Below are 14100 nucleotides of genomic sequence, written 5' to 3'. Positions count from 1 at the left end.
GTGAAAATATCAGCTTCCTGGGGCTGAGAACAGCAGACATCCAAAGTCTCCGGCGAGGAGACTTCCGCATTTGACTGTGGCTCCCAGACAGCCGTGAGTGCCAGGCGATATCCTGGCTGAGCCTGTCACTCAGCCACAGACAGAAGACAGAGCAGCCCGAGTAGCCGCCGCGGCCGTACTCCATTCGGCCGCTCGGGCTGCTCTGTCTTTTGTCTGTGGCTGAGTGACAGGCTCAGCCAGGATATCGCCTGGCACTCACGGCTGTCTGGGAGCCACAGTCAAATGCGGAAGTCTCCTCGCCGGAGACTTTGGATGTCTGCTGTTCTCAGCCCCAGGAAGCTGATATTTTCACAATGTCCGAATGGACATTGGGGGCAGAGCTCACATGGTTTAGTGTGTTGCCGTTCTCCATCAGGTCCACTCTGACAGTCTGTGGGAGGAGCCATTTCGGCCCGTGTATAATTTGATTGGCCGGGGCCAAAGTAGTGCGATAAATCCAAGGAGCTTAAACTCTGCTCAGATGATACCGGACTGACTGACTCATTTGGGGGCGACAAGTAAATGTCAGTGTTCAGTAGTACATTTGTGCTGTTCACGTGTAAACATTTCCACAAGCATTTAGCCTTTTAAAATTGAAATTTTGACACTTGCAATCTTGTTCCACAGACCACTAGCCTCTTATTCTTTGATTTAGACTTTTCTGCAGGTTGTCTCTCATGTGGTACCCTCTATGGTATATGTTCACCCAGTACTTTTGTGGAATTGGAATTTGGTTCTTTCGGTACTTCAAAAACTGCCCTTTGAACCATTTAGGGGATATTCACTTTTCCACGCTTATTCACAAGGTTGCTTTCCTTGTTGCCATCACCTCCACAAAGAGCATGTCTAAACTGGTGGCCTTGTCTTGTAAGGAATGCTTTGTCAGCGAGGTCGTTTTGAGGCCCAGAGCCGATGTCCTTCCTAAGGTGGTTTCAGCCTTTCACCTCAACCAGTATATTGCACTTTCATCCCTCTGTCTGGCTCCAGTACAATAGAAGATTTCCCTTCATTGCCTGAATGTGGTCTTTGCTGTTAGTGTCTACTTTGCATCCACTGCTTTCATTAGGAAGATTGATTTTCCCTTTTGTCATCTCAGATGGTCACCGCAAGGTTAACCAGCTACTTGCTCCACCATTCTTCTCAGTGGTTTAGACAGATCATTGTTCATGCTTTTCTGTCAAAGCACATGCCACTAGATCTGTGAGTGCTTCTTGGGCTTTTCGGAGGAACCATTTCCTGAATTTGCAAGGCAGCCACCTTGTCCTCTGCTCACACATTCTAGGATTTCACCAGGTGGATATTTAGGCCTCATCTGATGCCATCTTTGAGTGTAAGGTCCTCAGGCAGCTCTTTAAGCTGCAGACAATCCCCAATTTGTTCTGTTTCTTTTTTTAGTGCGCAGTTAGTTCTTGTTGGGCTATTTGTAATCGCTGTAAGATCCTATTTTTGGTTCATTGAGGGACCCCCCCCCCTCAAAAATCCCTGTATTCGTCTCTTTGGTAACCTCTATACGTTTGTTAAAAAATCTGGTGTTTTTAACAGATGTGACACTGAGCCTTCACTCGTATCTGCAATAAATCTCTCACCTGCCGACCATACAGACTTCACAAGGGATGCCTCTTTACTACAGAGAGCCGCTAATAAACCAACTGAAAATTATCAGGTGGCATTGCTATCTTCTACACACAAAAAACATATGCATGGAAATTTGTGTGCATAAATGTGTAGCTTGTACCAATTGTGTAGGTGGTGTTGCTGTCATGTCATGACCCAACCTCCCTGGCTAATTTTCAAGTAATTTCTATAGAGACACAGTGGGGTTACGTTACTAAAACTGTAGAGTGCAAAATCTGGTGCAGTTCTGCATAAAAACCAGCTTCAGCTTCCAGTTTTTTTTTGTCAAACCTTTGAACAAGCTGAAATTAGAAGCTGATTGGCTACAATGCACAAATGCACCAAATTTTGCACTCTCCAGTAAATCAACCACACAGTGTATATGTTAGTCACAGAGGGCCACAGAGGGCAGTGTCTCTCATTGTGAACAAAATGCTGCTAAATGCAATACCTCCCTCCAGTTCTCCCTCTTATGTTTAGGTAACCTTTACATTTGCAGCTGGTTGTCCCATAAAGTTGCACACTTGTCTGGGCTCACAATTTAATGTGACTAGAGAAGGGTTGGGAGGAACAGGAAGCATGAGCAAGGTCCCGGTTAGTGCTAACTTGTTGAGAAGTAGAGTGGTGATTGGGGCAGGTTTTCTTACTTCTCTGATCACTAGCTTGCAGTTTTCAGACAGGTGCATGCACAGGATCGACAGATGTTTCAGGCAACTGTGAACTAATGTCTGGCTTTCTTTACTCTCTCTCTCTAGCAAGGGTCTCAAACTGGCAGCCCTACAGCTGTTGTGAAACTACAAGTCCCATCATGCCTCTGCCCATGGGAGCCATGCTTGTAACTGTCAGCCTTGCAATGCCTCATGGGACTTGTAGTTTCGCAACAGCTGGAGGGCCGCCAGTTTGAGACCCAGCTCTAGAGCGTTTCCTATTTAATTTATATCAGATTCAGCAGAAAGTAATAGCTCCTCCAGCTTGGCTTCATAATGAAAAATAGTAGGGGAATCAACTTGCTCATACCAAAAAACTGTAGATCCTGTTAAAGAAACCATTGATTTAAAATGATAAAATACAAACCACTATAGATGCTGCGTGGTACACAATAAAGTGTGGGAGTTATCAAATAGCAGTACTGAATTCTCCACATTATATCATTTTGTAGTTTATTAGTGAACTAGGGCAGTCTATAAGTGCTCTGAGAAAAAAAAAACACTTCTGGTTATTTTAAATGTCTTTTTTGTCTGTACTTTCCCATCCCACATTTTATATAAATGAAATGTTGACAAGACCTGCAATTATGTAGTCTACATTAGATCCATCTATGGCGTTTTCAAGTCACACATAGTTGGTTCCTTGGAAAAAAAATTCTCCTGCCTTCCTCTGCAAAACATTTAAGTGGATAGCCTAAAAGACGATCCCCCTACATCTGTATTTTACTTTTACATATATAAAAGCGATTTTGCATTACCTAACATAGTGCTTTTGCTAATATGTGTGAACATTTTCAAGATTTTATATTATGTTTACATAAATGTAACCAGCTTTATTTGTGTTAAGGCTTGTGTCACCAGCTTTGGGCTTGTGCAGAAAGCATCAGTTTGAGATGACTCTGAGCTTGTGTCCGCATCTGTTTAAGATGCTTCTGACCTCAATCAGAATTCATTGACGGGTGCCTTTTAACTTACAGTTAACCTCCTCCTGACCTGCTTTAAAGTGGTTCTAAATGCTCTTCTTTGTTTTTTTCGTAAAAATAATAAACATATCATACTTACCTGCTCTGTGCAATGGATTTGCACAGAGCAGCCCCGATCCTCTTTTTCTCTGGTCTCCTGCTGGAGCTTCTGGCCCCTTCCCATTGCCAAGTGCCCCCAGAGCAAGCTGTTTGCTCTGGGGGCACTCGTGCATGCTTGCACCTGAGCCACCTCTGTGTGTCTGCTGTTTCTCAGCCAATAAGGAGTGACAGACCCGAGAGAACAACTGCTCTCGTGCACATCACGGGATTGGTCTCGAATATGTATTGAGGAGGAGGGGGGCTGCAGGGGGAGCTGCACACTGAAGGATGAAAAAACTGGAGTTAAAGAAACCTTCAGCCTTGGCAACTACTTTAAGCAGGCTTGGAATTCCCATAGAACTCGATGGGATTGCAAATTCCGCTTAAAGTGAGAAAAGAATAAAATAAGTTAAAAAAATTATTTATAGCCCATTGAGGGAAACAGGAATTTTAATATATTTGGGTTGTACTGCCGTCTACTGCTGGTTGGGCAAATATGTTGGACAAATTTTCTTCAGATTTTCTGAAAAACAGTCTAACTTTTTTTGCTAGCCTTCTATCCTTAGTGACTTCAAAAAAGATTTTTTGTTACACTCCTGGTGTTTTGTTTTTTTCAATTTCAGTCAGGATTGCTTGGGGCTTCTGCTTGAGCTAGTCTGTACATAGCAGCTATCTGGATCAGCAACTCCACAGCATTAGACGAGTGTGGAACGAACTTGGAATGCTACATTTAGGCACTGGGCTCTGCATTTGACATTTTCTAGACCTGAGTGTACTGGTTAGTTAGTCGTGATGTGATATCTGGGTACAGAGCTGTGGCTGATCTGATCTAATCTTGTAAATATTTTTTTATCACAGACATTCAGTAAAGATGCTTATTGCACTAGTATACACATTCCAAGTCGGCTGACCATCTCTAAATCTGAACATGACCATTAAAAGATGACACAAACAACTTGTGAAAATTGTAGAAAAATTACTTTCAGGCGAAGTTGAGCTCAGTAAACAGAGGGGTTTTTTAAGCAAAGTAAATAGATTTGTTATATATATATATATATATATATATATATATATATATATTTGTAAAACTTGTATTTTTTAGTCCTGATCGTAATGAAAAAATATGTACAATGCAAGTACAGTATACATTCCCTTTAAAATATATATTTTCTTATTCAGAATTTATTTATATTGCAGATTTCTCAGAAAGCTGGTGAGATCTCTCTACTGAAACGCCATCTTAAAGATTCACAAGCTGAAGTTACACAGAAGATGGGGGAGGTCTTCCTGATGAAGACACAACTTCGGGAGGCAAAAGCATTAGCTAGAGAGAGAGAAAGAGAGTCGGCAGATCTAAAAGCCCGCCTTCAGGCTTTTGAGGATGCCAAAGAAAAACTTTCTCCAGCTTCATTAATGGACACGCATGGAAACCCAAAAGAAGGTTTGGAGTCTGCGGACACAGAGAGACTAAGGGCTGAGCTCATTTTGGAGAGACGTCAGAATGAGGCCCAGATCCTGAGTTTTGAGCATGAAAGAAAAATATGGAAAGAAGAAAAGGATAAAGTACTAAGGTACCAGAAAGAAATCCAGGCCAGCTACTTAGAAATGTTTTATCGTAATCAGGCTCTTGAGAAGCAGATCCAAGAACTGAGACAGGTTCCAGTACAGTCTCCAAGTACCCCGTCACTGTGGATGGATGCTATGGAATCATTTGAGACAACATGAAACCCAGAACATGCCATGATATTACTGCTAAGCTAAAATCTGTACAGGGTGACAGAACATTTTATTTATGTGCTGGGACAATGTGAGTAAGCCTCCATTCTCACAATCATAACTGCTGTGTTCAGTGGAATTAATGGTATGGCACCCTCAAGTCAGACTATTCATTGACACTTGATCATCTCAAGTCTCCTGCTACTGTCAAAGAGGGGATAGAAAACAAAGCGATATTTCATAGAAGTTATGAGACCTTCAATGACATTCTGTGTATTACATGGAGCATTGAATGACCATGGGAAGAACCAATTTATGACTTCATACATCAGTAAACACCTGATTCCAAGACCATATCGATTTTTTGTCATGAGGGTATTTCCACAATAACTCCATGAGAATAAGAGAGAAAAGGTGGTGTTTTTACAACTATGTTTAAAGGTCATGTGGCACTTTACCTCTTGTCTGTGGCCACTTTGTGACTTACAGCACTATGGACAATACTTTAATTTTTTTTTTATATGAGCTGTGAAGACAAACCTATGTTTTAGGAGCTTAAAACACTGTCTTTAAGTGATGAAATGTAAGGGTAATTAAATGACGTCACAGCAAAAAAGTCAGATAAAGGTTCTCTGATGAACTAGCCGTGAAGAGTAAATGGTGGTTAGACATTGCTTTAACCACTGAATGTTGCCACCCTGATTCAGCAAGTAGATCACCAGTAATGTACTGTAGAGAAAAACATTCTTACCGCAACCTGATTTCATGGCAATATTAGCCTGCTGGCCAGAAAATACAACCTTGCAGACATTTGCATCTAGAATGGTTTGCACAGAATAGGCTTGATTCATAAAGCCTTAAAGAGGACCTAAACTGTGGCTACGGTACTGAAAAAAAGCAAGCAAAGAGAAAATCTCTAGTCAGGTACAGATTCTGCTCTAAAAAGAACAGTGAACAACACAGAGTCATCACCAGTCAGAGGCAGCTGTGCCTTGGGTGATCTCAACCAGCAGGTATACAGCTATGAGGTTCAAGCCACAGAAGTGCATAGACACAGGAATTGCACTGCTTTTTTTCGGGCAGAATTTAAGATAAAAGATTAATATGGGTACCGTTTAGACACAAAAACATTTCAAGATGTTTCTTATAGTAAGTCACTTTTTGAGTCCAGGCCAACTCTAACACAAGGCTAATGGTCCTTTTTATCATAGTGTGGCTATAATTTCCAAATTTCATTGGCTGAAATAACTGTCACCTGAAAATGTCATTTTGTTAATATGTTAGCTTTGTGAATTAAGCCTAATGTCTGCTGAGATCTTCCCATAGACACCTGAATAATTGCAAGGTTCTGCCAATTAAAGCAGGATTTGGTGACCAACATCTGATGCGCATATATACCCTAAGCCAGTGGTTCTCAACTTTCATTTCTTCCCCTACTGTACACATTTATTTTCCTATGTATTACATGGGGCATCCACCTACACATGCCCCCTTGCAGTGATCCCCACCCCTTCCCAGTTTGAAAATTACTTCCCTGAGCTTTTGGGCAAGAACATGGTCGATTCACATTGCTTAGCTATGCGATTTGTGATCTTTGGAATAAAAAGATTTATTAGTCTGGCGTGACTAAGTCATTTCAACCTGTTTGACAAAGCTGGTCCTTTCTCTTTGTGGCTTTATTGGATTTTAAAACAGGTTATGCAAGTGTAACTGATTCATAAAACCTTCATGGTAAAACTGACCCGAAAGACTAATAATGATACCACAAAAATGTACATCCAGTCCGAATTATTGTATAATTAAAGTAGAACTTGACTCCAGAAATGTTAATTTCTGAAAGCTTAGTTAAAGGAGTAAAACATTCATCGTGTCATCTATTGTTTACTTTTTTCTTCCATGAATTGTCACATTGCATGGGACATTTGAGAATATACTTGTATCTGAATTGTGCCAACCACAGGAAATTAATAAAGCTCTGATTAGCTAGCCAGAATCAATCCGATCAATCTAATCTAGACCAGCCTTTGTGCTGCATGTGCAGGACATGTGAAGGAAGGCAGAAATCTTGAACAAACATGTTAAGTAAAGTTTTCTGACCATAACTACTACAGTTTGGGCCTGTAGTAGTTTGTAGTAGTTTTACATTTTTGTGTTTTCCTTTTTGTTGTTTATTATGTTCAGACTTTAAATGTGAAGCAATTGTGTGAGGTACAAATAAATTGGATTTGTATTTCTAATTTATAAATGGATATGTATTGTTTTATTTTGTATAACAAAAATTGTGGTAAGGATAATTTGTGAAACATATTAAAAAGAGCCAGTAAACACTATGGGATACATAACGGGGGGGGGGGGGCGATGGGTTGGGGTGACACATTTTCAACAAATTCCATTTAGATATTATGTTTTATAATATTAAATTTCTAAGATTTTTTTTGTTTGTTTTTTACATGGCTTGTATTTCTTTCAAAGGGTGAGTAATGTGTGTATCTACACTTAGACCTTATGTACATGGGCAGCAAAGTGGCTATGTGGTTAGCACTTCTACAGTACCTGGCAGCACTGGGGTGTTGGTTCAAATCCCAACCAAGGCACTACCTGCTATGAGTTTGCATGCTCTCCCTTTGTCTTTGTGGGTTTCCTCCGAGTACTCCGGTTTCCTCAAACACGCCAAAGACATGGTGGTAGGTTAATCCTAGGTCCTGACTAAATTGGCCCTAGAATGTTTATGTATGTGAGTTAGGGACCTTAGATTGTAAGTCAGGGACTGATGTGAATGAATAGTGTGTGTGTGTGTGTGTGTGTGTGTGTGTGTGTGTGTGTGTGTGTGTGTGTGTGTGTGTGTGTGTGTGTGTGTGTGTGTGTATATATATATATATATATATATATATATATATATATATATATATATATATATATATTGCTGTGTAAATTGTTGGAACTATATAAATACCTTTTAATTTTTTTTAAAGAGGACAGTTCACAAAAAAATATTTTTTTTGCTATAATAAATATTTAAAAAAATGTAAAAAAACACATTTCTTCATCAGTTTAGGCCAATATGTATTCTTCTACATATTTTTGGTAAAAAAAATCGCAATAAGCATATATTGATTGGCTTGCACAAAAGTTATGGCGTCTACAATATAGGGGATAGATTTATGGAAATTTCATTTTTATTTATTTTTTTTACTAGTAATGGCGGTGATCATCGATTTAGCGGGACTGCAACATTGCAGCAGAGAGATCGGACACCTTTGACACTTTTTTGGGGCCAGTGACATTATTACAGTGATCAGAGCTAAAAATAGCCACTGATCACTATATAAATGACACTGGCAGGGAAGGGGTTAACACTAGGGGGTGATCAAGGGGTTAAGTGTGTCCTAGGGAGGGGTTTCTAACTGTGGGGGGAGTGGACTGACTGGGAGTACAGAGCGATCGCTGTTCCTGATCACTAGGAACAGACGATCACACTGTACTCCCCTGACAGAACGAGGATTTGTTTGTTTACATAGGCAGATCCCCATTCTGCCTATCTGAGGAGCGCCCACAGTAACTCGTGCATGAAACAACGTACAGGTACATGATTTTGCGCAATGGAGCCGCTCTGGCGCAGTATATATGTGGTGGGCGGTCCTTAAGTGGTTAATGCTGCATCTTTGCTTCCTTTTTTTCACCCTTTCTTTATGCTGCATGGCCCAAAGCACCTGTGTGCATAAAGCTGTATACATCAAGTAAAGTACCAGTATATTGTGCATTACGCACACTATGATTTATATACCAAGTAGCACATACCTTCACCTCATTCAATAAGCTAAGTGGAAATTTACATTGCAAAGTAAACATGCTCTACATCTTTATTAAATCAAACCTCTATTTTGAACTTTAAAGATGCCTGGTAGCCATGCTGATCCTTAGCTTTTGAGGCATATACCTGGAAGAAGTATGCAGAATGGCAGCAAGACAGGGAAATGTCATCATAATTGGGGACTTCAACTATCCAGACATTGACTGGGCTGAAGGGACAGCCCACTCATTAAAGGCCAGCCATTTCTTAAATGTTCTACAGGATAACTTAATGTGCCAATTGGTGGATTCCCCGACTAGAAGTAATGCATTGCTGGATCTTTTAATTACAAATTATACAGATCTGATTGCAGATGAGGAAATATAGGACAACTTGGGAACTAGCAAACACAGAATTTTTACATTCCACATAAATCATAGGAAAGGGAGGCACATGGGGAGTACAAAAACACAAAATTTCAAAAGAGCCAACTTTTCTAAACTGAGCTCAATGCTGCAGGATATTAAGTGGGACCAAATCTTTGAAATAGGGAACACAGAGGGAAAAATGGGAATACTTTAGGAATATATTAAATAGATGTGTCACCGAGTGCATTCCAAGGGGTAATAAATATAGAACAAACTACCTGGGTGGCTGAACCAAAACGTAAAATGACATATTAACCACTTTAAGCCCCGGAAGAATTTGCCCAGAGAAAGCTCTGTTTGTTGAAAAAAAAGGACATCAATTTTGTTTGGGTACAGTGTCGCATGCCCGCGCAATTGTCCGTTAAAGCGACAGTGCCGTATCACAAAAAATGGCCTGGTCATTAAGGGGGTAAATCCTTCTGGGGCTGAAGTGGTTAAAAAGTACAAAGCGGAGGGGTCATTGTCAGCATTCCAACAATACAAGGAATGCAATGTGAGGTGTAAGAATGCAATCAGGGTGGCTAAAAAAGACTGAGAGACACAACAGAGGAGAGTAAAAATAATCCCAAGAAGTTTTTGAAATATATTAACAGTAAAAAGGTGAGGACAGAATACATAGGCCCCATAAAAGACGATGAAGGGAAGATGGTTACAGATGACAAGGAAAAGGCAGCTGTGCTAAATGCTTTCTTCTCCTCAGTTCCTTCACACTGGAAAAGGAGGGGTATACCGACCACGACAGTATTGTTAGTAACACGTCACAGCATTGTGGCTAACAGAGGCCGGAGTCCGGAAAGGATTAGAGAAGCGTAACATAAATAAATCACCAGGACCAGATGGCTTACACCCGAGAGTCCTTAAAGAACTGTCAGGTTATAGCCAGACCGCTATTCCTAATCTTCATGGACAGCATATTGACAGGATTGGTACCAGATTAACAAAAAGCCCACGTGGTATCAATATTCAAAAAGGGCTGAGATCTATTCCTGGGAACTATAGGCCTGTCAGTCTAACGTTGGTAGTTTGTAAACTATTTGAAGGGATGATAAGGGACCATATCTAAGAATTTGCTGACGAAAACTGTATCATTAGTAGTAATCGGCAAGCATTTACGAAAGGTCACTCTTCCCAAACCAACCTATTAACGTTCTATGAGGAAGTGAGCTGCCACCTGGACAAGAGTAGGCCGGTGGATGTGGTGTATCTGAATTTTGCAAAAGCATTTCATACACTCCCCCACAAACGTTTAATCTACAAGCAGAGGTCTGTAGGCATGGACCATGAGGTTTGTTCTTGGATAGAAAGCTGGATAGGGGGGCATGTCCAAAGGTTTGTGATAAATAAAGTATACTCAGAATGGTCTAGAGTGGTTAGTGGGGTACCCCGAGGATCTGTCCTGGGACCAATTCTGTTTAATTTATTTATAAATGATATAGAGGGTGGGATAAATAGCTCGATCTCAGTGTTTGCAAAAATGACACAAAAATATGCAGGGCAATAACAACACAGCAGGATATAGAAACTTTACAAGAGGACCTGAATAAATGAATGGAGTGGGCTAATGCATGGCAAATGGAGTTTAACATTGAAAAATGTAAGGTAATGCACTTGGGGGTAAAAATATAAATGCAAATTACTCATTAGGGAGAGAACCCCTAGGTGATTCCAGGGTGGAGAAGGATCTAGGGGTCCTAGTAGAAGGCAGACTGAGCAATAGCATGCAATGTCAATCTGCGGCTACCAAAGCAGCAGAATATTAGCATGCATTAAAAAGGAATTTACTTCAGAGATAAAACAATTATTCTGCCACTTTGGTTCGGCCGCATCTGGAGTATTACGTCCAGTTCTGGTCATCAATCCTCAGAAGGGATGTGCTGGAGCTGGAGAGAGTCCAGAGAAGGGAAACTAAATTAATATGGGGACTGGAGGACCTTAATTATGAGGAACGACTACAAGCGCTAAATTTATTCTCCCTGGAGAAGAGACACCTGAGAGGAGATATGTTACCGTTATACAAATATCTCAACAGTGATCCCAGCACGAGTATGAAACTTTTCAGTCCCAGGGAGTGTAAGAGGACAAGGGGCCATACAATGAGATTGGAAGAGAAGCAGTTTAACCTTAAGCTGCGTAGGGGGTTTTTCACAGTCAGGGAGGTAAGGATGTGGAATGCCCTTCCACAACGGGTGGTGTCAGCAGGAAGTATGGATAGTTTTAAAAGACTCTTGGATGGCAATCTTAGCGAAAACAATATACGGGGATATGGGTAATGATTTTTATACACACACCTACACAGGATCAACTGGATGGACTGTTGTCTTTATTCAACCTTACCAACTATGTATGAATAAGGCCCCATTCACACCTGAGCGTTTTGGAGGCTGAAGCTCCAAAACACTTAGGGAGAAAAAAAAAATCAGGTATTCTCTATGGAGATGGTTCAGATCTTCACTCTAAGTCACCTGAAGCCAAATGCTTGAAGCACAGAAAAGTTTTGGACCTACTTTGTCATAACCCGGTGACCCCTTTGTTTATTTAGCAGCGGGGGGAAGCGATGTTGTCATTCGGCAAGTGACAAGCGACAAGACCGGTATTGTTTGGCGGGGGTTTTTTTGTGCAGGTCAGTAGCTGGCGTTCATGGTGATTGACGATGGATTTACTCCAGGGGGACATGTTTGTTTATTTTGTAAGAAAGGACTTGTCAAAAACTTTTTTTTTTTTACTTTTAAAATTTTTGGGGTGAATGAGTAGGGGTACTATGTACCCAATATGCATTCACATGGGGGGGGTGGGATCTGGAGTTCCAAAAAGCTATTCCCTGGGCCACCACAAGCATTGGGCCAGGGTTTTGGGGAAGAGGCGCTTGTCTCTATCAACATGGGGATAAGGTGCTTTGCCGGGGGCTCTCCCTACCTGGCAAAGTGCCCTCCTCCATGTTGAGGGTATGTGGTCTAGTATGGTTCAGGAGGCAAGTGCACCCCCCTTTCCTAGCCTATCAGGCTGCATGCTCAGGTAAGGGTCTGGTACGGATTATGGTGGGGGGTGCCCCTTAAAATCTATACCAGACTGAAGGGCCTGGTATGGATTTTGATGGGAAGCCCATACAATTTTTTTTTTTGGATTGGTGTGTGCCCCCCCCCCCCCCTTAAAATCTTTACCAGACCCAAAGGGCCTGGTACGGTTTGGGGGGACCCCCTTACTGTTTTTTTTTTTTTTTTTCAATGCCTTTAGTTTATATTCTGCTGTCAGTGGGGAATCCCCACTGACAGAAGGGATGTCTCATTGTCAGGACGCCGGCTAGCGCTGGCTCCTTAACAACCGATGACTCATCCCTGCTGCTGACAGCAGGAACGAGTCACTGGTTAGGAAGGTGGTGGGTGCCGACTACCTAAAACGCACATAGAAACGAGCTATAAAACACCTGAAAAAAACGCTCAAAAATGCAACACTCAGGTGTGAGTGCAGCATGAGAGTTCATCTGCATCTAATTCATGTGCTTGTTCTAGGTCAGTAACTGTATTAAAACCACACCTGTACTTTTTCACATTTTTTGCACAGTGGTGTGGTTCAATGCATGTCAACCAAAATGAATTGCACCACAGTGTGGTTAATATGTTAACAGAAAGGTGGCAAATGGCCTGGCCTGACTCCCTAGCCCCAAAGCCTGATTGATAATCAGGATAAGGAGGATGCATGTAGAGGGGTGAATACTGCCACCCTTTTTTGTGCTTTTGTCATACAGTGTATATATAGGGGAATATTCCTCCACTTGACATGATTAGAGTGGCTTTTTCACTATTAACACCGAAATGATGCAGTGGTTCTCAGCTTAGTAAGGGATTTGCATGCTGAGAATTTAAAGTTAAAAAAAAATGTGTATCTGGTACTGACAAGTTACAGGGAAATAGGTCTTGACAGATATTACAATGTGCTTTTGAAGGTGGCTCACTGAACTCTTGTCCTTTTTGAGCTTGTTCTGCCATTTGTGGTGTTCACATTAAAACAGCAAGCTGTCTAGCTTGATTTTTCTACTTCGAGAATTACATAGAATCCTTGGAGCAAGTATCCGCATGTCACTGACAGCTGCTGAGATGAAGATCTGAGAGAGTAAATCGCAGTGGGTGTCTCCAAAACTTGGCAGGTAAAGCAGAAACCAAGCCAACCTCTCCTGGAGTTCCACAAAAGGACACCGGAACTATTCCATACACGTCTCCTAAGAATTGCTGATATGCTGCATTACAATATGCCATTCCAATCTGGGAGGGGGTGCCTCGTTCTTTTTACACTTGATACAACATCACAGAACCATGATTCTTTGATCTGAAAGCTGCAGGTGTATGACTTTGCAATTAGGATGTTTATTATTAATATTATTATACAGGATTTATATAGCGCCAACAGTTTGCACGGCGCTTTAGATTTATTTGAGATTTGTAATATTCGAAAGTTGTATTTACAGCTGGCCTCCAGGCAGATTGTAAAAGGCACACATTAATACAGCTCTGTATTTATTAATACATGTTTTTTTCTAACAAGCCGTGTAAGTATCTGAATTTTATTTGGTTTCAGGCTCTTGCAATCTATTTTACAGCATAGCTCAGGCTGGAGGTGTGAAAAGCAGCACAAGTAGCCATTCAGTCATGCAGCAGAGCTCATGTGCTAACAAAGGAGCATGCTGATAAGAGGAGAGAGCAGAGAGAGAGAGAGATGAGCTAATCTGCTGCTCCTACTTTTACTCTCCCTAT

General features: G+C 41.2%; 1 protein-coding gene across 1 annotated transcript in view; it reads left to right on the top strand.

Annotated features, from left to right (window-relative positions):
- Positions 1-7382, top strand: part of N4BP3 (NEDD4 binding protein 3) — a 74659-nt gene extending 67277 nt beyond the window's left edge. Inside the window, exon 5 of the mRNA XM_073620443.1 lies at positions 4619-7382. Coding sequence (XP_073476544.1) covers positions 4619-5146 — 528 coding nt within the window. The 3' untranslated portion in view covers positions 5147-7382. The remainder of the gene's footprint in view (positions 1-4618) is intronic.
- The last annotated feature ends 6718 nt before the right edge of the window (positions 7383-14100 follow it).

The sequence above is a fragment of the Aquarana catesbeiana genome, linkage group LG03 (genome assembly GCF_042186555.1).
Source record: "Aquarana catesbeiana isolate 2022-GZ linkage group LG03, ASM4218655v1, whole genome shotgun sequence".
Lineage (NCBI taxonomy): Eukaryota > Metazoa > Chordata > Amphibia > Anura > Ranidae > Aquarana > Aquarana catesbeiana.
This window is presented reverse-complemented; position numbering and strand designations above follow the sequence as displayed.